The sequence below is a fragment of the Chlorella variabilis genome (assembly GCF_000147415.1).
Source record: "Chlorella variabilis unplaced genomic scaffold CHLNCscaffold_19, whole genome shotgun sequence".
In the NCBI taxonomy this organism is placed as follows: Eukaryota; Viridiplantae; Chlorophyta; class Trebouxiophyceae; order Chlorellales; family Chlorellaceae; genus Chlorella; species Chlorella variabilis.
In genome coordinates, this window is record NW_005435069.1 from 961,833 (window position 1) to 987,755 (window position 25,923).

Here is a 25,923-nt window from a genome sequence, read left to right on the forward strand (position 1 = left end):
TGGGCGGGTGGGGGGGCGGGCAGTGGGGTTGGTAAGCGCAGGGATGGCGGCGGAGAAGCGGGACGCCAGGCAAGCACAACGCAGGCGGGCTTCGAGGATGCTTATGAGCGACGGGGTGGCAGGCACGTTGCTTGCCTGAAGAAGTGCACATTGCCCTGGCCCTGGTAGCCATCCATTGACTGCGGGAGGGCAAGAGGGCAGGCAGGTGGGCATGCACGCATGAGCAGCGCATTGGCGCAGCTGAACTCCAGACACCCTCCAGTAGCCGCCACCGAGGTGTGCTGGAAAGAGAAATAAAGCAGGCAAGCAGGCCCCCCCACTCGCCTCTATGCACTTGTACTCGAGGAAGGTTGCCAGCCCCTCATCCACCGACAGCATGGCCCAGTCCTGCTTGGTGGCCAGGTTGCCGACCCTGCAGCAGCCGACCCCGCCAACACACCAGAGGTTGCTCGCTCGCACGGGAAGCATGCAGGCAGCCCAGCAGGGCGGAGGGCACAGCCACCGACGCGCACGGCGCCGAGAAGGGGGCCAGGCATGGGTGCGCGTGCAGCGGGGCCGGCAGGCCAGCCTGCTGCACCGGCTCCCGGCTGGGCAGTCGCAGCAGCTCACCATTGGTGCGCCACCTCGTGGCAGACCACCAGCACAAGCAGCTTGCGGCCGTAGGCGCCCTCCCAGTCCTGCAGGGAAAGGCAGGCAGGCAGGCAGGCAGGCAGCAGCAGCCCTCGGCACATGGTTGCCATGCCCAAACGCCGCTGTCGGTGTCCCTCCAGCCCGTACGCAGCCTGCCAGCAGCTGGATGTTGGCCCTGCGCAGCAGCAATACAGGCAGTACATGGCGGTACATCGGCAGTACACCCACCCACCCACCTTGTCATACAGGAACCGGTTCTCGTCAAACAGCATCAGCCCCCAGTTCTGCACGGCGGCAGGCACTGGATGGCTCAGCCCTCGGCGCTTGCCCCCCGGCCCCGCAGCAGCCCATCCAGCGGCCGCCGCAGAAGCACACCAGGCAGCAGCGCCAGCAGCCGACCCCCCGCCGCATGCACCCCCGCAGCAGCGCATCCCAAGCGCCGCCCTTTCTTCCCCCCAACCCCAGCCAGCACGCACCTCCATGGCTCCCTGCCTCCCCGGCACCGCCACCAAATCGTACTTGGTGAGCTCGGCGGGTTGGGAGACGTTTTCGAAGTAGGCCGAATAGAACTGGAACGCCAGCGGCACCACCTGTGCTGCCTCCGCCAGCTGCCCCTCCAGCCCCGGCGCCGCCCAGAAGCGCAGCTCGGGCAGGCCGGCGGCGGCGCCGGTGGCGTTGCCGCCGCCGGCCTGCTTGTACTGCACCAGGTCGCCGGCGGCGACGGCCAGCAGGTAGGGGGACATGACCGGGGTGGGCTCAAACTCGTAGATGTGGATCGCGTCGCTGCTGCCCCCCAGCTTGTTTCTGGCGGGCATGTTAGACAGGGCCACCATATCGGTGCCGGCGGGCGTCTTGGAGGGCACCTGCGGCGGCGGCGGAAGCGGGGTGGGGTTGGCGTCAGGCTCATCAACGAGGCAGCCAAAGGGCGGCAGCGGTGGAGAGCAGCAGCAGCACTGGGGAGGATGTAGCGGGCGCGCGCTGGCGCAGCGTGCACAGCCCACTGACGCCAGCCCTGCAAGGAAAGGGGCCCAACAGCCAACACAACCCACACGCTCGCACGGCCAACCAGCCACTTACCCCCCCACCCCCCCCACCACCACCCACCACCACCCACCTGCAGCGTGACCTCAAACACCGCCTTGCGCGCGGGCTGGTCGTAGCACGGCAGCATCTGGCGCGCCCCCGTCGTCTCCCCCTGCGTCACCACCATCACTTCCAGCCCGTCGCCGTCAGCGGTGGGGAAGGGCGCGGAGCGGTAGAGGCCCAGCGTGCCGGTGGGCCACGCCCCAAGCACTCCCGTGTACTCAAAAACCAGCGCCGCCACCGTGCCGGGCTCAACCACCGTGCCCCCCAGGCTGATGGCAACGAGGTCGGTGTCCCCGGTGGACAGCGGCATCTCGGCACTGCTGCTGGCGCGGCGCTGGAAGGTGGGCGACACGACGGCGCCGCCCGCGTCGCAGCCGCCGCCGGTGGCGTTGCAAAGGGGTGCGGCCGGGGAGAGGGAGCCGTCGGGCAGCTGCGCCTGCAGCGCGATGCTGCGGAAGGTGAGGTTGCGGGCGTTGAGCACCACGCAGCCCGCTGCCTGCTGCTGCACGCGGAACAGCAACGTGGCCTTGCCCGCAAACGTCATGGGCGCGGCGCCGGTGCTGGCGTTGTACTGAAACATCTCTTCCGTCAGCTTCAGGCTCAGGTCGTACTCTGTGATGTCCACCACTTCCCAGTAGTTGACTGCAGTAGTTGAAGGGGCATGCGGAGACAGGAGTGAGCAGGCGGGAGCGTGGCGGGCGCGACGGGAAGCGGCCACAGAAGCCGGCATGGCAGCCCCGGTGCTCCTGGCAGGCCAGGCAGCGCACTTGTGGCCATCTCTTGGCACTCCGACGACAGCGTCGCGCCGTAGACCGTGGCTGTCGTTGCCTCGCTGCTGCCGCCGCCGTTGCCGCTGCTGCCGCCGCCGCCGCTGCTGGTGCTGGTGCTGCTGTCGCTGCCGGAGAGGCCGACGCCGAGGCCTACTCCCAATGCGATGGTGGCTACCGCGGCAAAGCAAGCCAGCAGGAGGCACTTCTTGCTGCTTGTTGCGCGGCCCAGCACCGGCGAGCTAGCGGTGGAGGGGTGGACGGGGGCTTGCATGCTGCAGGCAGGGCAGACGGGGGGAGCAGCAGGCGGCAACCAGTCGCTGGCGGCGGCACCCAGCAAAGGGCGGCAAGTGGCGCCACACAGCGCGTGTGCCCGGGCTGCTATCATCGCGTTCTGCGGCCATCGGCAGCCCTGGTGCAGCGTGCCAGACCCGTTTCTGCAGTGCCCGGGCAGGGTGCAACGACCACTGGCGGACGCACTCACTTGCGGGGCACGGGCGCGCTGCTAGGTTCCAAATTAAGTGGCGTAAAGCCTGGTTCGGGCGATATCCGGCCCAGCTCGCTGCCCCAACCCTCCTGGTTGGCCCATCCCTCCTGGGCGGCCAACGGCACGCCATTTTTCTGCCCATTCATTGCTTGTGTCGTGTGGTGTGGTCTGCTCAAGCAGGCTGGACGTGGTACCTGGGCTGTTGTGTTTGAGCCCAGGCTGAGCTGGCGGGCCCGCCGTGCCCGCCGTCCTGGAATCTCGTGCGCCATGGCGCGCCAGGTGTGCAGGTTGTAGCAGGGGAAACCATCATACATGAGTCACACACTCTACTGAAAATGCACCCATGTGTTGCAAGGCAGCCAGGCACAGCACACAGGCAGGCACTTGGTGGGCGCCGCCGCCCGGTCGGGCGTCCCTAAGCAGGCAGTCGGGTGTATGGCTGGATTGGTCCAGAGGGCTTGTGTGCAGAATGGTGTGCTGAGTGGACAGCAGAAGGCAGGTGCCCATCTGGAATGCACTGCAGCCGTTGCAGCATCAGGCCGCGAAGAAAGCGAGGCGCAGGATGGCGGCGATGGCCAGGGCGGCTCCCAGCACCACCAGCATTGCACCGCCACAGGTATGCGCCATGCCGTCCTGGCGAACGGCCACCAGGCCAGGCAGGATCAGGGCCAGCAGCGCGCCCGTGCTGCCACCCAGCAGGCTGCAGCAGGGTTGTGTGCAGACAAGGAGTTCAGTGGAACTTTCTTCCCACGGACAAAGGCTGCCCTCCATGCAGCCAGCACTTGCCGCCCGGCAGATGCTGCTTCCAGGCGGTGCCGCTCCCCAGGCCCCACCCACCTGAGCAGCGTCCACAGGGAGCCTGGCGGCAGGGCCAGGCTGGCCCACAGCGCCGCCACCGCTGCCAGCAGAGTCACGAGGTAGAGCCCCGCGCTGCCCACAAGCGGCTGCCAGAACAGCACGCGCCACAGCGCATCCCTGCAGCGCAGCAGTGCCCATACACCTGAGTGGGTCTGCCCATGGGCCATCAGATGCGCGTCTCCGGGTGTCAGGGAAAAGGATAGGTGCATCCCAGGTGCATGCGTGCCTGAAGGGGACCATGAGCACCGGGAAGCCGGCCGACAGGCACACCGCCAGCGCCAGGTGGACCAGCAGGTAGGCGGCGCGGCCCAAGGGGTCCCCCGCCAGGGAGACGAGCGCCTCGGGGCTGAGATCCAGCACCACATCGGGCTGCAGGGAGGGGCAGGCAGTGCACGGGAGAGCCGGGCAGGTACCTCGGTGAGGCACTTGTTGGAGAGGAGCAGGGCAGCGGCACGGCTGGGAATGGCAGATGAGTCGGGGCTGCCTCTGAGCAGCAGGTGCTAGCTAGGAGCTGCAGCCACGCAAGCCGAGGCCCCCTTCGTGGCACCCTCCCAGCTCTCACCTGCACGCCGCTGCCAAACAGTGCGTAACCACAGATCCCCAGCAGCGCCAGCAGGACGGAGCCGTAGGCCAGAGCCAGCCCGCTGGCTCTGTGGGCGCGGGCAGTCGTGCTGGGTCGCACCTGCTGCATCTGCAATACAAGCGAGGCACGCAGCAGGGCGGGTCAAAGCTACACACCAGTGTGCGAAAGCGATGCTGCCTCTTTTGGGAGCGCAGGCAGCTTACCACGGCGTGAAGCGACGGGTGACACAACGTTGCGAGCAGGAGCACCGGCACCACCGCCAGCACCTCTGCCGCCCTACGGAACCAGCCCGCCCCGCCGGCGCCCAGCTCGGGCCAGGCGGGCCAGGCGCGGGGGTGGTGCAGGGCGTGCTGGCTGGCGGCCAGTGCCGTGAGCGCCAGGACAGCCGCCGCCGCCATGCAGCTGGCTACCAGGGCCAAGGCGCTGCTCCCCGCCAGGGCCGACAGGTCCCTGCACCCATCCGAGCCCAAATGGCGCTGGAGCTTGCGTTGTGGAGAGCAGGGGCAGACCAGCAGAGAGGCCATGCAGAGATGCGCAGAGGCCCCACACCTGCAGGACGCCAGCGGCGCCAGCACCACTAGCACGACCACAGCCAGCACAGTCGCGCGGTCGCCGCTCCACTCCCCCAGCAACCCCTCTGCAGCGGGAGGGGCAGGCACAGCTCTACTGTGCATTGCATGCGGCGGCACGAGGCAGGAGGAGAATGCGTCGGTGCGGCCGGGCACCTGAGCCGCTCCCAACCAGGATGTCTCCCAACACCACCAGGCTGGCAGCCATCAGGCCTGCAGGAGGGGACGGTAGTGGTGTCAGCGACACCCCTGGCAGTTGAAGCGTTCGAGCTGCATCAGCCGGGGGGCCGGGAAGGGCAACCAGCTGGGCAGCACGCTTTCACTGGTCCCAGGCCCCTCACCGAAGCAGTTGAGCGCCAGCGATAGGTCGGTGACCACAGCCCCAGCAGGCCCCAGCGCAGCCCACGCCACGGCGGCATAGCTGCTGCCGTGCAGGTAGCCTGCGGCAGCGCCATGGTGTGGATGGGCACAGGCTTGAGCGGTCAAGTGCATCATGGCATCGCCATGATACAAGCAGGAGGCTACAGGTACACGCTTGCAGGCCCAGGCACGCCCGCACCGCTGCACCGGCACCTGACGTGCGCCTGCTTGCGCGGAGCAGGATGGAGAGGGAGAGGAAGGAGGCGAGCGCCGTGGCAGCCAGGCTGATGCTGCCCGCCACCAGTCCCAGCAGAGCAAAGACGCGGGGTGCTGCCACAAGGCCTGCAGCAGGGGCAGAGGTACGGAGCCATGGCATGACAGTGCCATGCAAGTGACGCATGCGGCTTGGCGGCGGTGGCAAAGGGCGCATGCTGCACGGTGCTGCAGGCCCATCCTCCTTACCGACGCCCAGCAGCGGAGTGGCCAGCAGGGCGGTGCTGGCCCACAGGTTGGCGTGGCCAGCCAAGGAGGCGGGCAGGCCCTCCTCCGCCTCGCTTTCCGTCGGCAGCGGCATGGCCAGCAGCGGCGTGCGCAGGTCGGCCCGCCGCCAGGCTGCCTCATCCCCCGAGTAAGCCTGCGACGTGAGCAAGCGGGGGAGAGGCAGGTCAGATGGCAACTGGTCAGATGGGTGTAGCGAGCGAGTTAACAGCAGCCAGGGAGAGCAGATCCCTGCCCCCACCCACCCTCCATGCCCCCACCTCTCGTGGGCTCAGGTCAGCAGGCTGCTTGCGCCGCTCCCGCTTCTCCAGCAGCTCCACCGGCAGCCCCCCAAGCGAGCTGAAGCCGCCGCCGTTGCCGCCGCCAGACGCCGCGGCGGCTGGGAAGAGGCCGGGCTCGGTCGGGCCGCTCGGGGTGACGTCTGGCGAGGCATTCAGCACTTGCATGCGCTGGGGGCGCATGGCGCCGGGGCTGGCGCGGCCTGCGTCGCTGCCGCTGCCGTTTGCCTGCTGCAGGGGCGGCGAGGGCTCCGCCTCGGGCTGGATCTCTGGCTCTGGCTCCGGCATGGCGGGTGCGGATGGCAGGCGGAGCGGGGAGTGCTGGCGCTCTGGGGACATGAGGGAGGGCTGCCGCTCCGGCTTGGTCAGGCCGAGGCTGGCGGCACGCTGGGGCCCTCGGCGCAGGTCGGTGGATGGGTGCCGCATGGACAGCAGCTGAGTGGTGACTGGAGATAGCGGCGGCGACTGCGAGGCCGCCTCCACCAGCGGGCAGCCCAGCAGGGCGGCGCTGGCCTCCTCGGCGGCAGCTGCAGCTGCAGCCTCAGCCCGGCTTTCTGCCTCGTACCATTCCACCTCTGCTGAGCTGGCCCAGCTGCCGTCGTCCAGCTGGCGCCAGCTGGGCCCCGCCTGCTGGCCGTCGGAGAACGCCGAGGCCAGGTTGCTGCCACTGCGGGTGTGCTGCGGGCGGCCCCGCGGCGAGGCTATCTGGCGCGGCGGCGACGGCGGCGGCGGCCACGGGCCGTGGATCACCGTCAGCTGGGGCTCGTTGGCAGAGCTGGCAGAGGGGGTGTGAGGCAGCGGGGAGGAGGCTGGTGGCTGTGCCGGGGATGCCGCGCCTTCTGGCGCGGGCTGAGAGGAGGCCGACGCCCCGACGGCCAGCCGGCTGCGCCGTGGAGGCGTCACGGCCCTACCTGCCAGCTGCCGCGGCTGCTGCGCGTCTGGGGATGTCGCCTGCTGGCGCCAGGGTGGCACAGCTGCCGGCCAGCTGCCCGTCGCGCTCATCCCTGCAACTGGCGGCTGCCCCGCTGTGGTCGACGCCTGCTTACTTGGGCTGCCATCGCTGTCGGACGATGGCGCATATGGACGCTCCCGAGGCTGCCAGGAGCGGGTCTGTGTGCCAACTACGGGCGTGGCTGGGCTGGCCGGGGAACCGCCCACAGCCACCCCTGGCGGCAAGCTGCTGGGAGGGCTGCCTGTGTCGGTGGGTGTGGGGGGCGGGGCGCGGGGCCCTTCCGTCTGTGAGGTGGTCTGGCTGGCGCCGGAAGGCAGCCCGGCCTCCTGCTCCTGCTGCCTGTCCTGGGGCGTAGGTGCCGCCACGCCCGCACTGCCAGCTGCGGGCAACGCTGCAGGGGCTGGGGCTTCAGCGGCGGCTCCCGGGCGTGGTGGAGGTGGTACCGCCGGGTGCAGCTGCTCCCTGGTGAGGGGCTCGGCCTGGGGGCCAGTGGGGACAGGTGAGCTGGTGCCGTTGCTGGTGCTGCCGCTGCCGCTGCCGGCCGAGTAGGCTGCCGAGGCTGCTGAGAAGAAGCTGCTGCCGGGACTGCCAGCCGCCTCGCTGTCCTGCTGCCAGCCCACCTCCCTCACCACCTGCCACTGAGGGCTGGCCGGCGGGGCAGCCTGCTGGTCGGCGGGCGCGGTTGGAGGGGCTGAGCGTGGGGAGGCGGGCAGCGGCTGCATGTGCACGATTGCGTGGACGGCCTCTTCCACCTGCAGGAGGCAATAGCAGCGTCCGGATGTGAAACTGAGGCAGACAGCGTGCCAAGGTGAAGCTGGAAAGGTGCACAGCTGCCGCAGTGCAAGCTTCCAACAGAGGGCGGCGGCCGACCCTCGGCGGCGGCGGCAACGGCAGCCTCGGAACCGCCCATTGCTGCATGGCTTGCCTGGCTGGCCGGCACATCCAGGGTGACCTCGCGGTGGAAGACGAGATGCACGGGTGGGCCGGCGCCGGGGCCTGAAGCTGAGGGCTGGCCGCCGCTGCCGGCTGGCTGCCGCTGCCGCCGCGCCAAGCCCCTGGCCAGGGTGCTGGCCATCTCCTCCTCGGAGGCTGTCCTGGATGGCAGCCTCGTGCCTTGGAAGCTCTCTGGCGGCTCCACGGAGGGAAGGCGTCGAGGGCTGCCCTCCATGCCGCTGGCAGCGGCCTTGGACAAGGATGGGAGGCTCTGCTTGCTGTTGGTGTGCTTGGGTGGGGGCCTGGGGCGTCGGGCACAGTCAGCGCTTCGCGCTTTCTACAGCGGCCAGCATCTCTGAGGCGTGCCCTGGCAAGTTCATGTTGTGATCAACATGCTTCTGGCAGGTATCAGAATGCAAGCATGTTGCTGATGAGCATCAGGCCCTCCAGCACCCTGGCGTAGGCAGGCGGACTTGCAACGGCTTCTGCCGCTTGTGCAGTGCGGGAGCGGAGCGGAGCAGGCACCGGCGGCGATGGCGGCGGGATCTCGACGCACACCGAGCGCCCCTCAGCCAGCCTCATGAAATAAAAATCAATTTAGAGGCGCAGGTCAGTCTGCTGCTGCCTTGGTTCCTGTAGGACTGCTGTCAGGTGTCACGCACTGGTGCCGCAGATGCGGCGGCGGGGTCCGGATCGGAATCCCCATTCCGCCCAGACCTGCAGGCCTGCTCATGCATGAATTGATCGTCCAAACGGGTACGGCAGGACCTTCGCAAGTGTTGGAGATGCAAGGCGGACGGAAGGGAGAGGGCCCTCTCCCTCGAGGGTGGGCTGAGGTGGCCCCTCGATACGTAAGCGGGAACCAACGTGTCTCGCTTATCCCTGAGAAGTCTGACAGATGGTTCAGCGAGTAGGGCGGTATGGCAAGGGCGAAGGGCAGGAGAGCTAACGCCGGCCGCCCCTGTCATGTCTCGCCTGCTGCTGAGGGTTACCGACCAACTTGGAGCCATCACGCTGCTGTTGGGGCAGCTGGTCGTCTGGCAGCGAGTGGCCGCCACCAACACCGCCGCTCCCGCACAGCATGCCAACCAGCTCGCGCTCGTCTCGCTCGTGGTGGCATACCTGCTGCTGGCGCTGCTGCTGCCCCACACCACATGGGCCCAACACAGGCGCGCGCACTGCCGTGCATGATGGCGCGGGCCCCTATTGCATTGCATTGGTTGTAGCGCCCCAAGCCCCACACCGCTGCCATGCGGTCGCTCAACACTGTGCTGCGCTGTGATGCGGTGCAGGGTTAAGCTGATTGGGTTTGCGCGCGTGATGTTTGCTCTGGTGCCGTCCTGGCGCTCGGCCAAGGTGAGTTCTGGGCGACAGAGGCAGCCATGCCTCTGTGTGGCACGAGGTGTGCCTGGCGCTGAGCCCCGCTGAGCCCCACCCCATCCAGCATGCTGCCCCCTCCCTGCCATGCAGGACGGAACAGCCCTGCTTCTGCTGTACCAGCCTGCCTCGCCGGGCTGGCGGGGCTGGGTGCTGGACTGGTTCCGCCTCAATCTGGGTGAGCGAGGCGCTTGGCTGCGCTTGAACACCCATTTGATCAGTGCTGCCACCGGTGCCTTGTCAGGATTGGACCACCCCGCCGCCATGCCCCCCCCCCCCGCCCCCCGCCCGCGCATGCAGGCACGCGCCTGCTCCCCATCGCCCTCATGGGCGTGCTCATGGACCAGCCGCCGCTGGCGGTGCTGCTGCAGCAGGCGGCGCTGACGGCGCTGACCGCCAACGGCGCCGGCTTCTGCGCCACGCCCCTGCTGGCAGACCCGCTGTCCCGGGAGCGGCTGGAGCGCGTTTGGCATGCGGTGGAGCTGGTGCCCACCATGGTGCCCTCCCTGGGCCCCTGGCTGACCGGTGGGTGGGTGGGGGTGTAATGGGTGGGCTGACGGGGCTGGTCGGGGCCAGTGGCGCCATAGCTCAACCTGCCTGCGCCTAGCTGCTGCCTGGTAGGGTCAGCGGGGACGCCTCGAACCCCCTGCCCTGCAGACTCAGAGGCTCGGCAGCACGAGCTGCGTTGCGTGGCGGTCCTCAGCATGCAGCAATGCATCCTGGGTGTTGCCGTTCCTACCCTCATTGTCGGCTCGGCCTTCAAGTGGCCCTGGAGCTACACCACGCATCGACAGCGGCGGCGGCAGCCCGAGGCGCCGGAGGAGGGGCAGGAGTGGGACGCGGCTCGATGGCAGCGACGCGGCCAGGCAGCGTGGCGGCGCAGCTGGGGCCAGGGAGCCGTGGAAGGCGCGGGCGCGGCATGGGATTGGGCAGATGAGGCGCTCACCGACTTCTGCGCTGGCCACGGCTACCCGGCGCCCCATGTGGAGCGCGGCATCATCCTGACCCTCCTCTCGGGCTTCCTGTGGCTGCTGTGCAAGGCCTGGGCGCATCATCAGGTCATGCAGTAGCTTGAGTGACATGCGATCATTCCCTGCTTGATTTGGGGGTATGCTGCTTTGCCGCACTTCCAACCCAAGTGTGCTATATTCTCTACCTTGTTCTTCTTAAAATTGGTCCCACGTGGTGCGCTGCCAGCCTGTCGGCGCAGCCCCCATTTAATTTTACCCGTGTGTGTCACGTCACTCTTCTTCTTCTTCTGCCCAACTTCAATTTATGTGTCTATGTTTCCAAGTAGGCATCCTGCACCTAGCATGGTTTTGCCTGCACCTCCCTGTTGTGGCCGTCGACCAAACACGGCCGAGCTGGCGCCAAGTGGCGGCCACAGGGCAACAGGAGCACCCTTCCCCCTGACCACCGCAGTCTGACAGGGTCGCAATGCACTCACCAAGACGTCTCTGAACAGCCGACGCTCGCCCCGGCAAAGGCTCGCCTGCTCCGGGCTTGCTCCGGCTCGCAAACCGCGGCCGGTTGAGGGCATGACGAGCATGTACAAGCGGCGCCGAGGCAAAGGAGGAGGCCTGGCGGCGGTGCCCTCCCGCCTGGGGGTCGCGGTCGCGGTGTGCCTCGCCGCCCTGGCGCCGCCAGCGGCAGGCCAGATGCTGTCGCCGCTCAGGGGGCAGGGCTCGCCCGACCTCGCCACCACCGATGTCTACGTCAGGTGAGGGGGCACCACCAGGGGACCCTCTGCCTACTTGGGTTCATCAACAATGCCAACCAGCACCCCCCCCAGAGCCCGCCAGGCATCCCGATGCCTGTGCTCACCACCCCCTGCTCCGCACATGCTCTGCCCGCAGCGTCTACCTGGACCGGTTGCTGGAGGTGGACGAGCGCAACTACCGCACCGAAATGATCAGCTACTTTTACATCACATGGTGCGTGGGTGGGCACAGCTGGGGGGCAGGCCAGGCTGGTCGGCATCAGAGGCTTTCAGCTCGCTGGCTGCTGCCTCCGGTACCCCCTGCGCCGCAGTCGGGCTGGTGGTTCCCGAACCAGCTGGCTGCTTGCACCACGGCAGGCACAGCCGCCTGCCTGCCTGCCTGTTCTGATGACGTCGTTCCGTACGGCGGCCCGTGGCGCAGGACGGACCCAGGGGCGTTTACCACGGTGGTGGAGACCACCGCGGCCTGGCTGGCGGGCAACCGCAGCTGCGACCGACAGTGCACAGACTGGGCGGGGGCGGTGGCGTGCTGCGACGACATTTACATCCCCAGCTTCTTCTTCAGGTGCGGCCCAGGTGTGGCATGGCGGCAGCTGCGCTGGCGGCTCGGGGTGCGAGACCCTGCAGACTGCCCCGACCCTTCGGCTGGTGCTGCGTGCATGCCACGTGTGTGCGGGGCACGTGGCAGAGGCACGCCCGCCGAGAGAGCGCCGGCCGCCGCGCCCACACCCTTCCTGCTGCGGCTGGGCCCGCGCCGCGGTCCCGCAGGAATGTGTACGGCTTCCCGCAGGACCGTGCCTCGGGCGACAAGATTGCGCTGCTGCCCGCCCCCAACAACAGCATCGCCTGGAACGTCTTCGTCCAGGGCATCTTCTACCAGGCACGCCGCCCGCCCCGGGCTGCCCTGCCCTGCCCTGGCCCTGGGCCCTGGCCCTGGCCGATCGCGATTCGCGCCGGCGCGCCGGCCCTGGCGTTCAAGACACGCCCAGCTGGCCAGCGCGCTGCCGGACAAGCGGCAGCCTTCTTGTTGTGTGCCGCCTGCAGCCAATGGACCTCAGCCACTTTCCCTTTGACTCCTGGGACCTGCTGATGACTGTTGAATTCATGGACACCAGCACCCCAGACCACCCCGGCGTGGTGGTGCACACCAGCAGCGGCGGCACCTCGCTCTTCACGTGAGCCTGGCAGCGCCCCAGGCGGGCCGGCACTGCCCTGGGCTTGCGGCCGCGCGGGGCTGTTCTGGCAGCTGCGGTCATGGTGGGCTGGGCTTTTGGCCGCGGTGCCGACAATTGGACGTGCTGGGCCTGGGCGGGCGGCCGGGGCCGGCTGCGCCGCTGCGCCTGCTCGCCTCGCGCCCTGGCTGGCGCCCCGGTGCAGCCCTGCACGGGCTGCTCCACCTCTCCCCCTCCCTCCCTGCCTGCCCATGCAGGACTGGCAAAGGTGACCCGGTGTCGCAGTGGGGCATCAACGGCATCAGCCTGACTGTGACCAGCAGGCTGCTGCCCAACCCTCAGAAGTTTGTGCAGGCGCGTGGCCGGCGCCCCGCCTCGTGCAGGCTGCAGCCGCCGCTGCTGCTGCCGTGCCGCTGCTCGCAGCGCTGTGCGAGCGGCCCGCATGGCGGCGCGCTGCTGAAGCCATGCGGCGGCGTTGCGTGTACCGCCCCCGACACACATCCATCCCACCTGCCCACCCGCCTGCCTGCCCTTCCACACGCGCTTCCACACGCAGGCCTTCTCATATATTCCTTCCAACCCCGACGACCCGCTGGGCCTGACCAACACCGACGCGGCCCTGCTGCGTGGCTGCCGCCCCGGCGCCACCACCCTGGCGGCCGCGCGCAACAGCACCACCATCAGCGTCAAGATACGCATCGAGCGCTTCTACAGCTACCACGTGCTCAACACAGTGCTGCCGGTGAGGGCCGCTCGGGGCTCTGGCGCTGCGAGGATGCCGGGAGGCTCGGGAGCCGGGCCGTGTGGGGCGTGGCTGGCTGGCGCGGGCGGCCACGCCTGGGCGCATGTGCGGCAGCCCGCCGCTGCTGCCTGCCTGGCGGTGGCTCATCCGCCCGCCCTCCTTTGCTGCCCATGTGGTGCAGGTGCTGCTGCTGGGCCTGCTGTCCTTTGTTGTCTTCTACCTTGAGCGGGCAGACCTGAGCAGCCGGCTGGGCATCGTGGTGACGCTGTTCCTGGCCATGGCGGCCGTCCAGTTTGTGATGACCGAAAACTAGGTTGGGCCCGCCTCATCCGTTGCTGGCTCAGATCGTCTGCCATGCCGGAGTGCTTGCCCACCCAGCTCCCTCCAGCTCACCCAACTGTCTCCGGCTCACCCACACTGTCTCCATGCAAGCGGCACCTTACCACCTGCCCCTTCATTGCCGACCCGCTCATGCTTGCAGCCCGCCTCCAGCTATGTGCTGCCCACGCAGCAGGCCGCCATCGCCACCTACGTCCTGCTGACGCTCATTGCTGTGGAGTCGATTGTGGTGGGTGCGCTGCCCCAGGCGGCACAAACTGCTGCTGCTGCTGCTGCTGCTGCGTGTTGTCTGTGGCTGATGGAAGGGTTGAGGGGTGGGTATCCTAAGTCGGGATGCAGGCTGTTCCGCTGCCGGGTGCGCACGCCTGCTAACAAGGCATCCTTGCCCACTCTGCTGCCGGCCTGCAGGTGTACCGGATTGAGACTCGGGAGGAGCGGGCGCACAAGCGGCAGGCGCTGTGGGAGGCGCGGGAGCAACACAAGGCGGCCAAGAGGGCCGCCGCCGGCATGGCAGCAGCGGAGAAGCAGGGCCTGCCAGTGCAGCAGCATGAGCTCGGCGCGCCGACCACCAACGGCTCCTACGCGAGTCCACCGGCAGCAGCAGAGGTCGCACTAGCAGCGGCCGGCGGCACGGCGTATGCACACGCCGGCGCCGTCCCGGCGGCGGCGAACCAGCAGCAGCGCCGCCGCAACTGGCGCTGCTGGGGCAAAGCCGGCGCCGCGCCATCACGTCCGACACCTCTGGATGTAGCGTATGATGCGTGGAAGGCTTATGCCATTGACAAGTGCTCCATGTTTGTGCTCCTCGTCCTGTACGTTGTCACAGTGATACTCATCTACGCCCTGCAGAGCGGCTACATCGACCTGTGGGCCTGATTTGTGTGTATTGACTTTTTACACTTGAAATAGCAGTATCAAACGTTTGGAGTTATAGATTTGAGTACAGAGCTGTAACCATCTAAGAGCCGAGTCGGCCGAGTCTGACGTCGCGAGTTATCACCCAGAGCTCTGCAAGCTGCACATGCGGTACATGACACGCCCGCTGTGCTTGCTGGTACTGCCGAACCTTCATACTGCTTGCTGCTTTGTTTCCCCGTGTTTTTGTTGTTAGTCTTGCCAACAACAACATGCGCTCCCTGCTCCTGTGCGCACTGCTGCTGGGCCTGGTGGCCGCCGCCGCCGCCCAGGGCGTCTCTGGCACGAGGTTTGCCAACCAAGGCGGTCCCCCTGACGCCGTGGGAGTCTGGTGGTCCAACACGCCACAGCCGACAGGACCGATAGTGAGTGCTGGCACTCGTCCAAGGGCGGTCCAAGGGCCGCCTTGGACAGGGTCAACGTTGGACACTGTCCTGACGCCATGGTAGCCAGCGCTAACACCTGCCAGCTTCCCTTGCCCCTCATTGAAACCTGCAGACTGGCATCCAGCTCCCCGACTCCTACGTGTTCACCTATCCCTCGGAGGATGATCCCAACCAACTGGTTGCCGAGTTTGGTATGTCAACCATTGCAGTGGCAGCCCGGTACATAACCGGCAAGGCTGCGCGGATGCACGGCAGCTGGGACCGCAGCTGGGCATGGCCCTCTGGCAGCTCAGACCCGAATGGCAGCTCACACCGGGCGGCAAGCAGCACGTTGGCATGCGCCCATTTGCTCCCCTGCCACCCCGCCAACTGCAGCCAAGTACCTATCGTGGGAGTGTGTCTCACCCTCCGAGAACAAGGGCAAAGGCGAGGGCTCAGCATCGCCGCTGAGCAGCATTGCAGCGTGGCTCTGCTGAGCCAGCAAGACTCCTCGCTCCCCGCCTCAGCCCGCACCCCTGCCACTGACCGGGCTTGCACTTGCAGGTGCCTACCGCACAATCCTGCAATCGCGCTACACCTATCCAGATGGGCGAGAGGAAACCGAGACGCTGTGCGAGGTGGGGACGGTGGACCTGGCGACGGGTGCGCAGACCTGGTAAGAGGCAGCAGCTGAGCATGCCCTGCGCTGCGCTGTGCTGTGCTGTGCCGTGCATGCCGTGCTGTGCTGTGTCATGCCATGCTATGCTGTGCTGTGCTGTGCTGGGTGGGGACAGCCGACCTGGCAGTCGGTGTCAGCCCCTGGGGGAAGCGGGCTGTGCTTCGCATGCTGTGCTGTGCTTAGTGCTACTGTGCTGCGCTGGCAGCCTGGCAGCGGGCACACCACCCGCTCTGTGCTGTGCAAGGCTGCCTCCAGCAGGTGCTTTGCACAATGCTTCCAAGGTGCCCCTTGTCACGCTTCCACAGGCCCGCATTCACATCCCTTAATGCACTTTGGCTAGCCAAACCGCTGTTGCAGGAACAGCTCCCCCGATGAGTGCCCTCAGGACTTCTCCAAGTGCAAGCTCACCCTGCTGGAGAGCTCCCTGTGAGGCAGCAGCCCTGCCAGCAAGCCGTCGTCGCGCGTCTGTCAGCCCCTGCCCCTGCCCCATTCCTGGCAGTGCCGGCAGCAGACCTGCTAGCGTTAGGGGACGACCAGCCGGGGCTTGAGCCCTCTCTTGCTGTCTGCCCTGGCTGATGCTGCCTGGGCAGTGCCAGTGCAAGCGAGCCTCACTGCCTGCGGGCGGCATGCTGCCCTACCCGCCCGTGGCCTGCGTAGAGGCAGCCAGGCAGGCGGGCAGGTGCAGCTGCCCTCCACAGCCACCCCCACGCTCATCATCTCACCCTGCCATTATTCTTGTTGCAGGTCCAGCAAGACTAACCAGCAGGCGTGCCCCTGAGGAGGCGCGCTCTCACACTGCCGCCGCTGGAACGCCGCTGTTGTGCGCGGCTGAAAGCTGCTGCGCAGGAAAATAACGCAACTTTTACCTTCTCCCTAGCTCTCTTCTCTCTAGCCCTCTGCTGGCCTTGCTGCTCTGTTCCCTGTCCGGCCTGATGCACAGGTGTTGACATCACAAGGTGTAACTCGTCGGTAGTCGTGTTGGTGGCGGTAGGGGCGCGAGGGCCTGGAGACGGTCCGTCAGCTGGGGGGAAGATCATGGGGGGTGGTAGGGGACAACACAAAAGGAATCCAGGGGAAAGAAGAGCGCAAGGAAGGGCGGGCGCCGCTGCGCAGCGCACGGTCTGACGTGGCGCCAGCCCACCACCCTTCAAGTCTCGGCAGCGACTATGCCATGCTCCACTCGTTCAATCACATGCAAAGGTGCAATTCATAGCATTCTCCGACATTCAAGCGCAACGTTGAAGGTGGTCAGACAACATTCGAGGGACATGGGGACCTGGCTGCTCGCGCCTCTGGCGCTGATTGTTGGGGCAGCGTGTCAATTTCTTATCCGCTTGACTGGCGCGAAGGAGGCGGAGGCGGAGCTCGCCGTCAGGGCAGAGGCGGTGGCCGCGGTGGCAGCCAGCTCTTGCGGCGATGCCCTACCGCAGCCGCTGCTAAACCTGCCGCGCAGCCTCCGCCGCTACTTGGAGCGCGCAGCATTCGGAGCTCAACAGTACACGTACGAGCATGGGGCATGCACTCCTGTTGTGGAATCCCCACTGCGCTGGGAAGCAGCCCCATGCGGGCGGCGGCAGTGCACCCAGCCTTGCTGCCCACTTGCCCTGTGCATGGCGCAGGGTGGTCAAGGGGCGCCAGGTTGGGGAGTTCCGGCTGGAGCCGACTGGCCCCTGGCAGGGCATGACCGCCACTCAGGCCAGTCCTGGCACTGCTGTCCACCGCCGCTGGCGTCGCATTCCGCTGCGTCGCCGGGCGCGCGCCCCCGAAGCCGTGCCGCCCCCGCTGCCTGCAGAGCACCAGCCCGCTCGTTCCGACCTTCTGCTGGACGGTGCGCTGCACATTCAAGCCGCTGATGTGGCTGACAGGCACGTGGGGCGCTGGGGTGCCCCTGGCTCTCCCTCCTGGGTAAGGCCGGCACAGGCACCAATTGACCGCCACCCCGCACGCAGGCTGCGACAGCCTCGTGGGCGGCAAGGGCGGCATGGCCTGGCGCCTCTGGGGCTGGCTGCCCGGCCTCGCAGCGAGCGGCCCAGCGCTGGACCGGGCGATGCTGGTGCGCTGGCTGGCAGGTGCGGCCAGGGGAAGGCCAGGCCAGCCCGCGGCACAGTGTGCACGCCTGCTGCATGGCTACATGTGCTGCCCAACAAGCTCACGCTGCAAGCCAACAGCCCCCAGCTGCGTGCACAACTGCAGAGACGCCGGCGACCCCGAGAGCCATGCTGCCCAGCGCCATGCTGCGGTGGGAGGCGGTGCCGGGCTCCGACAGCGGTGGGCTGGCAGCGCTGGCGGCTGGTGCTGCGAAGCCACTGGTGCAGCTGCCTGCCGCTGGCGGGTGCTGTTAGGGAACACGGCACAGGTTGTGTTGATGGTGTGGAAGCACCAAAGCATGCGGTAACCCAGCTCCGCAGCCCCCGGCTGCTCCCTGCTGCCCTGCTGCAGAGGCGCGTGCCGTGCTGACGCACCAGGGCATCACAGTCAGTGGCACCTTTGCCTTTGGCGATGACGGCCTGGTGAACAGGTACTGGCCAGCTGGTGGCAATCTGCCATGGCAAGCATGGGTGGAGAGTACGTGGGCCTGCTGCCACACGCCTTGGAGGCAGATGGCCTTGTATCCACCAAAGGTACAGCTATCAGAAGAGGCCGCTGTCCCCTACACGCGCCCTCTGCAGCTTCCGCTCCGACGACTACATCAGGGCGCTGCCGGGTGGCGGCATGGAGCGCCTCCCTTGGGTGGTGCGCTACGGTGCCCACCGCTTGCTGGCGTGAGTGGCACCGGATCAGGGCTGGCAAGCCCAGCTGGCTTGCTGCACGGCTGCTAGCTGGCGCGAGCACAGGTGTTGCCGGGTCAGCACCCACTGCATACCGCTCGTCCACGCTGGCCTGAGCGTTGCAGGATAGATGCCAGGCCAAGCGGTGGCGGCACCACTGCAGCGGGCGGCGCCATGTTTGTGCCCACGGAATGGCAGGCTGCGTGGCTGCAGGCCGACGGCGACGAGCTGTGCTACGTGAGGTGCCGGCTGGAGGGCCTGGCGACGATTGACCTTGCCTAAACGGTGGAGTCACTTTGCTTACACGCCTGCCGGCAGTTGGCGGCGGCGGGCGGTGGCGGCGACAGGGTGCTCGTCAGCCAGCGGGCCAGCTCCAGCGCTGATCGATCCGGTTTTGTAACTGCGTGCCCTCCTGCTCACTGTGGCACTCGAGGGGCTGGGTCAATTCGCCAATTGAAACCAGCACCGGCAAGCCTGCCCAACCCCAGCTCTCCAGGCTTCTACAGAGACGCCCGTGGGCAGCAACAGCCAGGCGATCGCAGGATGCTGGAATGCGGGTGAGGGGGCTCCATATCTGCGGTGGCACGCCAACTCACCCATCTCGCAGCATCCTATAGGGCGCATAACCCAGCCTGCTCGGCCTGTTTCTTTGACTGGAGCTGGTGGGAGACTCGCAATCATGGCCGACACCGTCTTCTCGGCGGCCTTCGTTTCAGCGGCCATCCCCATCTCGGCCGTCATCGGCATCCTCTTTGCCATCTTCCTGTGGCGGCGGGTTGCCCAGGTGAGGGGGTGGGCTTTATGGCTCGGGGGAGGCCGCACAGCGCGATGACGCCCTGCTCACTGCTGCCATGATGCCGGCGGCTGTGCAGATCAAGGTCCGCGGCAACGCTGGCGTGCGGTCCGAGAATGGCCGGGAGTATCTGCTGGAGGAGGAGCAGCGTGGAGAGTCGGAGGTGGGGCGCGGCACGTGATGAGGCGGAGTGCATGCCGCTGGCTGCCGCTACGGCTGTGGCTGTCGCTGCCAGCAGCCGTGCAGCGGGATGATTGAGCCGATGCCAACCCTCCACCCGCAGATCGAGGAGAAGGCTGCCGACCTGCAAGCCGCCATCAGCGAGGGAGCAAACAGCTTCCTCTACACCGAGTACAAGTATGTCAGCGGCTTCATGGTGAGGCGGCAAGGCGGGCCTGGGCGATGCAGGCGATGGGTTCCAGCCACAGCCGCGGGCCGCCGTCCACCCGCCGTCCACCCGCCGCCGCCACAGCTCGAGGCCCACCCCGTGCTGCCTGCCTGCCCATCCCATCGCCTGCGTGCAGGGTGCCTTCTCGGTGCTCATCTTCGTGCTGCTGAGCTCCCAGGACGGCTTCTCCACTGAGTGGAAGGAAGACGACAAGGGCGTGCTGCGCGCCCCCGCCATCTACAACGGTGAGCGCCCAGCACCCGCGTTGCAGCGGAGGTGTGGGGGCCCAGCACAGCCTCCATGCCGCGCAGCACGGCACCCAGGCGGCCGCTGCACGCGCCGTCCCCAGCCCCCGCACCACGCCCTCGCCGGCGGCCGGCCCCGGCGCCCAGCCCCGGCCGTCGGCGTGCGGGGATGACTCAACCCCCCGCACACCCTGCGCTCCTCACCCTGCCCGCCGCTGCTCTCCCCGCTGCCCCGCTCCCCGCCCCGCCCGCCCCCAGGCGCCTTCTCCACCCTGACCTTCATCGTGGGTGCCGTCACCTCCATCCTGTCTGGCTACCTGGGCATGGCCATCGCCACCTACGCCAACGCCCGCACCGCGCTGGAGGCGCGCAAGGGCATCGCCCCCGCCTTCATGGCCGGTGAGAACTCGGGCCGCCCTGGCCCTTCGGCCCCTGCCTTGGTGCGGCGGGCTCCGATAAGGGTCCGCCGAGGTCTTTGTGGCTGGAGGCTTCCCCACCACCTGTCCCTGCCTCATCCCTGCCTGCCTGCCCTGCCTGCCTGCCTGCGCGCAGCCTTCCGCTCCGGCGCCGTCATGGGCTTCCTGCTGGCCGGCAACGCCCTGCTGGTGCTCTTCGTGCTGCTGCTGGTGCTGAAGAAGGTGTTTGGCGACGACTGGGAGGGCCTGTACGAGGTGCGGCGCTGGTGCTGGCGGCGGCGCGGCGGGCGCTGGTGCCTTACTGGCAGCCGGACGGGGCACGCGCGCCGCGGCAGCTGTGCCTCCATCTGGCCGGAGCGGGCGCCTGTCGCAGCGTCGGGCCGCACCTCCTCACGCCGCCTGCCGCAGCACGCGTCCCCAGCTCCCAGCCCGTCCCCAACCCGCTCCTTTACCACCTCACCCACCCTCCTCCCCGCCGCCTCCCCCCCAGGCCATCACCGGCTACGGTCTGGGCGGCTCCTCCATTGCCCTCTTTGGCCGCGTGGGCGGCGGCATCTACACCAAGGCCGCCGACGTGGGCGCCGACCTGGTGGGCAAGGTGGAGAAGGACATCCCAGAGGACGACCCGCGCAACCCGGCCGTCATCGCGGGTGAGGGGGGGCGGGCTGTGGGCCTGGCGGGCAGCCTATGCCTGGCGTGTGCAACGTGCGGGGGTGCTTGGTTGTGTGTGGAGAGAGTGTGTGTGTACAGGGAGTGTGTGTGTGTGTGTGTGTGTGGAGAGAAAGAGAGAGGACGGGTGTGTGTGGGGAGAGGGAGAGAGAGAGTGAGTGTGTGTAGGCGGACGTGTGCTTGTGCTCGCCTCTGGGCCCGGCAAGCCCGCTGCAGGCAGAGGCCCTTGCTGCCTCTCCTGTGGCCTACCACTCGCCCTGCCTCTCACCAGGCCTGCCCCCGCCCCCGCCCCCGCCCCCGCCCCTCCCCTGCAGACAACGTGGGCGACAACGTGGGCGACATTGCCGGCATGGGCGCCGACCTGTTTGGCTCCTTTGCCGAGTCCACCTGCGCCGCCCTGGTCGTCTCCTCAGGTGCGTCCCCTGCCGCCCCTCGCCGCTCCGCCGCGCGGCGCATGCAGCAGGGCGCGACGCAGCGCGCGGCACGGCCTGCATCCCGCGCCGCGCTCCCCGGCGTCGCCCCGGCGCCGACCCCGCCAGGCCGCTTTGCTGTCGCCTCCCCTCGCCCCGCGCTCACCCTGCACCCCTCACCCCTCCCTTCCCCCGCCCTCCCCCTCCCCTCAGTCTCCTCCCTGGGCGCCAGCCACTCGTGGGTGGGCATGTGCTACCCGCTGCTCATCACCGGCTCCGGCATCGTGGTGTGCGTTCTGACCACCCTGATTGCCACCGACCTCAAGCCTGCGCGCGTCGTCTCCGAGATCGAGTCCACCCTCAAGATGCAGCTCATCGTGTCCACCCTGGTCATGACCCCGGTGAGGGCCTGGGCGCGCGGCAGGAGGCGGGCAGGCAGCGAGGCGGGGGCCTCCGCAGCACCCGAGCCTTATCCACACTGCCACCCCACACCCGTTCAACGCACCTCACCCTCCCTCCTCCCCTCCCACCCTCCCTCCTCCCCAGGTCGTCTACGTCATCTCCGTCTGCGCCCTGCCCGCCGAGTTCACCGGCATCTTCTCTGAGGAGCCGGACCGCGTGGTCAAGAACTGGTGAGGGCGAGGCGCTCCCCGCCGGCAGGCGCGCCGGCCGGGCCGGGGCCTGCCGCCGCCGCCGCCGCCGCAACGCGCCTGCGGGCTGCGCGTCAGGGAGCCCCGGCCTGCTCCTCCTGGCATGCGGTGCCGCTCGCCCAGCCCCGCACCCCAAGCCCCGCCCTCCTCTTGGCTCACCGGATCCCTTGGCTTCACCGGGTCCCCGCCTGTCCTGCGCCCGCCTCTGCGCCCGCCTCTGAGCCCGCCCCCACACCACCACCACCCCCGCAGGCACATGTTCTTCTGCGTGGCGGCGGGCCTGTGGGGCGGCCTCATCATCGGCCTGGTCACCGAGTACTACACATCCAACCGCTTCACGCCCGTGCAGGTGGGCGGCGGGGCGGGGGTGTGTTGGCGTGGGTGGACCTGGGCTGCGTGGCGTGGGTGGGGTGGTGGGGCGCCGGCGCCTGCGGCGTGGGTGGGTGTTGGGGCGAGGTCACACCCAGCGTGCCGCCTCGCCTGGCCGGGGCCGGCCATCCTGACCCGCGTCTTCCCATGCGCCCCAGCCCCATCCTCCTCTCCCTGCCTCCCTCCCAGCTCCCGCCGCCTCACCAGCCCCTCCCCGCCCCGCCCCGCCTCCCCGCCGCACCCCGCAGGATGTGGCCGACGCGTGCCGCACCGGCGCCGCCACCGACATCATCTTTGGCCTGGCTTTGGGCTACAAGTCTGCCATCATCCCCTGCATCATCATCGCAGTCGCCATCTTCACCGGCTTCTCCCTGGCGCACGTGAGGCGGGGGCTGGGGAGACCATGGTAGCAGCAAGGCAGCGAGGCCTGCGCGGCGGCGCCGACTCCGCGTGTCAACACACCATGAGCGAAGCCCGGCTGGGGCCAGCCGGGCTGCCGCCGCCACGCGCTGCCGCGGCGCGGGGGGCACAGGCCGGCGGCGTCGCGGCACGGCGCTCCGTCTCCCTGCCTCACGCCCGCCCGCATTCCTCCCACCTCCTCCTGCTTTCCTCCCGCCCGTTCCCTTGTTTCTCCCGCAGATGTACGGCATCGCGTGCGCCGCGCTGGGCATGCTGGCCACCATCGCCACCTGCCTGGCCATTGACGCCTATGGCCCCATCTCCGACAATGCCGGCGGCATCGCCGAGATGGCGGGCATGGGCGAGGACATCCGCGAGCGCACCGACGCGCTGGACGCCGCTGGCAACACCACCGCCGCCATCGGCAAGGGCTTTGCCATCGGCTCGGGTGCGCCTCCTGCGCGCGTGTGTTGTCTTGCGCATGGGCGGGGGAGGCAGGGCGGGCGCGCGCGGGGCGCCGTGCGTGCGCCTGTGTGGTTTTGAAACACCCCTGGCTGCGTGCCAGCCATGCCAGCCGCCCCTGCGCTGCGCCGCCGCGCCCCGCGCGGCGCCGCGCGCCCTGCCTGGTGCCCGTAGACTGACCTGACCTCCCCTCCCCTCCCCTCCCCTGCCCGCGCCGCCCACCCTGCAGCCGCCCTGGTGTCCCTGGCTCTGTTTGGCGCCTACGTCACCCGCGCCGGCATCTCCATGCTCGACTCATCCATCCTGGACCCAGAGGTGTGGCGGGGCGGGGCGGGGCTGGCTGGCTGCCTGGCTGCCTGGCTGCTGGGCTGCCTTCCGCTCCTGGAGGCGGCCGGCCGGCGCTCGGCAGTAGGGACCGCTGGCGCAGCAGCAGCAGCAGCAGGGCCACAGCCGGCGCATGCCGTGCCTGCGCACCTCGGTGTGCGCCTATGGCTCTGCCCGCTGGCGGCCACCTTCCAGCCTGGCACCTGCTCACCCTACCCCTACCTCCTGTGTGCCCTCCCCGCCCTCCCCCCCGCCCCGCCTCCCCCAGGTCTTCTCCGGCCTGCTGGTGGGCGCCATGCTGCCCTACTGGTTCTCAGCCATGACCATGAAGTCTGTGGGCAAGGCGGCGCTGGCGATGGTGGAGGAGGTGCGCAACCAGTTCAACACCATCCCGGGTGAGCGGCGCATGGGAGAAGGGGGCAGCCGGGGTTGCTGCTGGGGCTGCTGGTGGCGCAGGGAGGGGGCGCGAGGGCTCTCGCTGCCGGGGCTGCCGCCGCGTGCGGGGCCGTCTGTTGTTTGCGGTCTGGCAGCGTGGGCGCGCAGGCCTGCGCCGCGGAAAGAGGCTGGGCGGCAACCTGGGCGGCGGTGCCTGCGTGGGCGCGCAGGCCTGCTGCCGGCCGCCCGGCGCTTCCTGCTCGGCACCTGCCGCTCCCACCGCTACCGCCCAACCGCATACCTCCACCTCACCGCTCCCCCGCCTCGCCTCGCTCACCCCCTTCACCCCCCTCGCCCCACTCACCCCTCCCGCAGGCCTGATGGAGGGCACCGCGCGCCCCGACTACCGCCGCTGCGTGGAGATCTCCACCGCTGCCTCCATCTCCGAGATGATCCCCCCCGGCTTCTTGGTCATGGGCACCCCGCTCATCGTGGGCACCCTGTTCGGCGTGCGCACCCTGGCAGGTGCGGGCGCGGGGCGACGACCCGCCGCGCACGGCGCACGGCGCATGGCGGCGGCAGCGGCCGGCCCTTGATGGAGGCTGCTGGGCCCAGCAGCGCAACGCGCCGCCCCTGCGTTGAATCGCCTCGCAGCGCACACATTGCTGCTGCGAGCCGCCGCGTCCCAGGGTCCTCACCTTGCCCCTCGCCCCTCCCCCTCTCCTGTTGGCTCCCTGCAGGCGTGCTGGCGGGCGCGCTGGTGAGCGGCGTGCAGATGGCCGTGTCCATGTCCAACACCGGCGGCGCCTGGGACAACGCCAAGAAGTACATTGAGGCCGGCGCCTCGGACCACGCGCGCGAGCTGGGCGGCAAGGGCTCCGACTGCCACAAGGTGGGGTGTGGTGGTGGTGGGGGCAAGGGGGTCTTGGCGGGGGGTGTTGTGTGCAGTGGCGGCGAGGCGTGCGCGAGGGTTTCGGGGGCATGTACCCTTGTGCTTCATGCCATGGTGGTGGTGTGCACATTCTGCGCATGCTGTGCACGCTGCGCGCTCTGTGTGTCATCTTTCGTGAACGCTCCGCCTCTCGCTGGGCTGCCCCCCCCTCTCTCGCACACAGGCTGCCGTCATCGGCGACACCGTGGGCGACCCGCTCAAGGACACCTCCGGCCCCTCCCTCAACATCCTCATCAAGCTTATGGCCGTCGAATCGCTGGTGCTGGCGCCCTTCTTCCTGGCGTGAGTGGGGTGTGGGCCGGTGCTGCGGCGGTTGGCCTCGTGGTGTGGCGCCGGTGGTTTGCGCACGTTGTGCACCACGACATGCACGCTGCGCTCCTTGTCATTCTCTGACCCTCCCTTTCTTGCCCTCCTCCTTGCCTCCGCCTCCCCATCCACCGCCACCGCCACTCGACTTTTGTCAGCCACACTAAGAGTAAGTTTGGGCTGACTGGTTGGTTTGGTGTGGGTGTGTGTGTTTTGTGGGCGCTGATGTGTGTGGATGTAGGACAGCGCTGCACTGGCAAGCAGTGCGTCATTACCTCGCCTCACCATGTCATTCCTTCGTATCGTGTGCAGATGGCCTGATCTTCCAGTTCTTCGGCCACAAGTGATGAGCTCGAGGGCTTGTGGGCGCATGGCGAGAGTGACTAGGTGGGTGGCATGGGTGGAGATGGCTGTCGCTTTCTTGCGTCATGCTGATACCTGGTCATCCCATCAGCTTTCCAACCTCACCACCCATTGTATTGTTCCCAAACCGCAGGTTGTTACGCCTCTGGCGACGTGATGGCGGCGCGCTGCCCCGGCGCTGCGCTATCCGCACTACATGCTTCCATCACCCCACCCCACCCAGCCACCCACCGGCGGTCCTGTCCCGCCTTTATCACTCATATGTGAGCGAAGCACCGCACCGCAGCCTTGCTGGGAGATAAGCCCCAGAGGATGAACCCCGATCCTTCCCTTCCTTCTTTCCCCGGGTCGGCGCGCGAGAGCTTCCTCCCTCACACGCCTACCCGGCTGGTTTTGTTGTGGAGTGTTTAATTTGCTCTGTGCACGTGTGTGCAGCGCGCGCCTGTGCGTGCGTGCGAGCGCACTGTTGCCTGATGCTCCCTTGCTTTTTGTCTCTTCCCCCTCGTCGCCTCTTTTCACTCACACCCCCCACCCCCAAATCTGGTCCTGTGTCGTATAGCATTGATTGCGGCCTCGTGCTCCTAGCGTGTTTTGCTTGTCCTTGGGTCTGTGGTGATTTTGCGACAGGAATTGCTGAAGTGTCTGGCCGCCCGCTCGCCAGCCGCGCGGCGCGGCCATTCGATTTGCAACAAACTCATGTGTGCGTGCTGACAGACATGGGCTT

At 68.3% G+C, this 25,923-nt stretch overlaps 5 protein-coding genes across 5 annotated transcripts in view; 3 read left to right on the top strand and 2 right to left on the bottom strand.

Moving 5' to 3' along the window:
• The window catches only part of CHLNCDRAFT_137495 (hypothetical protein), a gene marked incomplete at both ends in the record, with an annotated part of 6,986 nt that extends 3,870 nt beyond the window's left edge, over positions 1-3,116 (bottom strand). Inside the window, 7 exons of the mRNA XM_005845170.1 lie at positions 335-412; positions 610-677; positions 867-914; positions 1,107-1,493; positions 1,745-2,358; positions 2,484-2,758; positions 2,968-3,116. Coding sequence (XP_005845232.1) covers positions 335-412; positions 610-677; positions 867-914; positions 1,107-1,493; positions 1,745-2,358; positions 2,484-2,758; positions 2,968-3,116 — 1,619 coding nt within the window. The remainder of the gene's footprint in view (positions 1-334; positions 413-609; positions 678-866; positions 915-1,106; positions 1,494-1,744; positions 2,359-2,483; positions 2,759-2,967) is intronic.
• Positions 3,117-3,504: 388 nt separating this feature from the next.
• CHLNCDRAFT_137496 (expressed protein) lies at positions 3,505-8,236 on the bottom strand (the record flags this gene model as incomplete). Its single annotated transcript, XM_005845171.1, has 13 exons — positions 3,505-3,670; positions 3,808-3,945; positions 4,091-4,197; positions 4,391-4,519; positions 4,660-4,861; positions 4,961-5,048; positions 5,137-5,193; positions 5,322-5,420; positions 5,554-5,682; positions 5,803-5,974; positions 6,099-7,070; positions 7,275-7,820; positions 8,009-8,236. The coding sequence occupies 13 exons, from the start codon at positions 8,234-8,236 to the stop codon at positions 3,505-3,507; spliced, it is 3,033 nt and encodes a 1,010-aa protein (XP_005845233.1).
• A 1,046-nt stretch (positions 8,237-9,282) lies between these two features.
• On the top strand, positions 9,283-14,227 carry CHLNCDRAFT_58716 (hypothetical protein; the record flags this gene model as incomplete). The annotated part of the gene is made up of 14 exons (XM_005845052.1): positions 9,283-9,357; positions 9,472-9,556; positions 9,679-9,903; positions 10,036-10,436; positions 10,914-11,098; positions 11,235-11,312; positions 11,520-11,663; positions 11,867-11,951; positions 12,143-12,273; positions 12,528-12,624; positions 12,827-13,012; positions 13,194-13,298; positions 13,494-13,580; positions 13,760-14,227. The coding sequence occupies 14 exons, from the start codon at positions 9,283-9,285 to the stop codon at positions 14,225-14,227; spliced, it is 2,352 nt and encodes a 783-aa protein (XP_005845114.1).
• Positions 14,228-16,578: 2,351 nt separating this feature from the next.
• CHLNCDRAFT_137499 (hypothetical protein) lies at positions 16,579-18,360 on the top strand (the record flags this gene model as incomplete). The annotated part of the gene is made up of 8 exons (XM_005845053.1): positions 16,579-16,811; positions 16,930-17,009; positions 17,103-17,138; positions 17,260-17,379; positions 17,504-17,578; positions 17,750-17,828; positions 17,980-18,072; positions 18,204-18,360. 8 exons carry the CDS (start codon positions 16,579-16,581, stop codon positions 18,358-18,360), a joined length of 873 nt encoding a protein of 290 aa, XP_005845115.1.
• A 371-nt stretch (positions 18,361-18,731) lies between these two features.
• Positions 18,732-25,902, top strand: CHLNCDRAFT_32356 (hypothetical protein). The gene is made up of 21 exons (XM_005845054.1): positions 18,732-18,862; positions 18,951-19,034; positions 19,155-19,247; positions 19,396-19,504; positions 19,763-19,903; positions 20,057-20,175; positions 20,411-20,570; positions 20,904-21,002; positions 21,213-21,400; positions 21,546-21,631; positions 21,902-21,998; positions 22,267-22,398; positions 22,658-22,865; positions 23,109-23,194; positions 23,472-23,598; positions 23,954-24,103; positions 24,319-24,470; positions 24,694-24,812; positions 24,995-25,005; positions 25,149-25,223; positions 25,333-25,902. The coding sequence occupies exons 1-20, from the start codon at positions 18,758-18,760 to the stop codon at positions 25,181-25,183; spliced, it is 2,301 nt and encodes a 766-aa protein (XP_005845116.1). The 5' UTR covers positions 18,732-18,757; the 3' UTR covers positions 25,184-25,223; positions 25,333-25,902.
• The last annotated feature ends 21 nt before the right edge of the window (positions 25,903-25,923 follow it).

What these genes read in the sequence shown, in the direction of transcription:
- CHLNCDRAFT_32356 (XM_005845054.1), top strand. Translation starts at nt 18,758, where the DNA reads ATGGCCGACACCGTCTTCTCGGCGGCCTTCGTTTCAGCGGCCATCCCC. An exon ending in ACTGGGAGGGCCTGTACGAG is followed by an intron (nt 20,176 to 20,410) that starts GTGCGGCGCTGG and finishes CCTCCCCCCCAG; the next exon opens with GCCATCACCGGCTACGGTCT. An exon ending in CGGCGTGCGCACCCTGGCAG is followed by an intron (nt 24,104 to 24,318) that starts GTGCGGGCGCGG and finishes GGCTCCCTGCAG; the next exon opens with GCGTGCTGGCGGGCGCGCTG.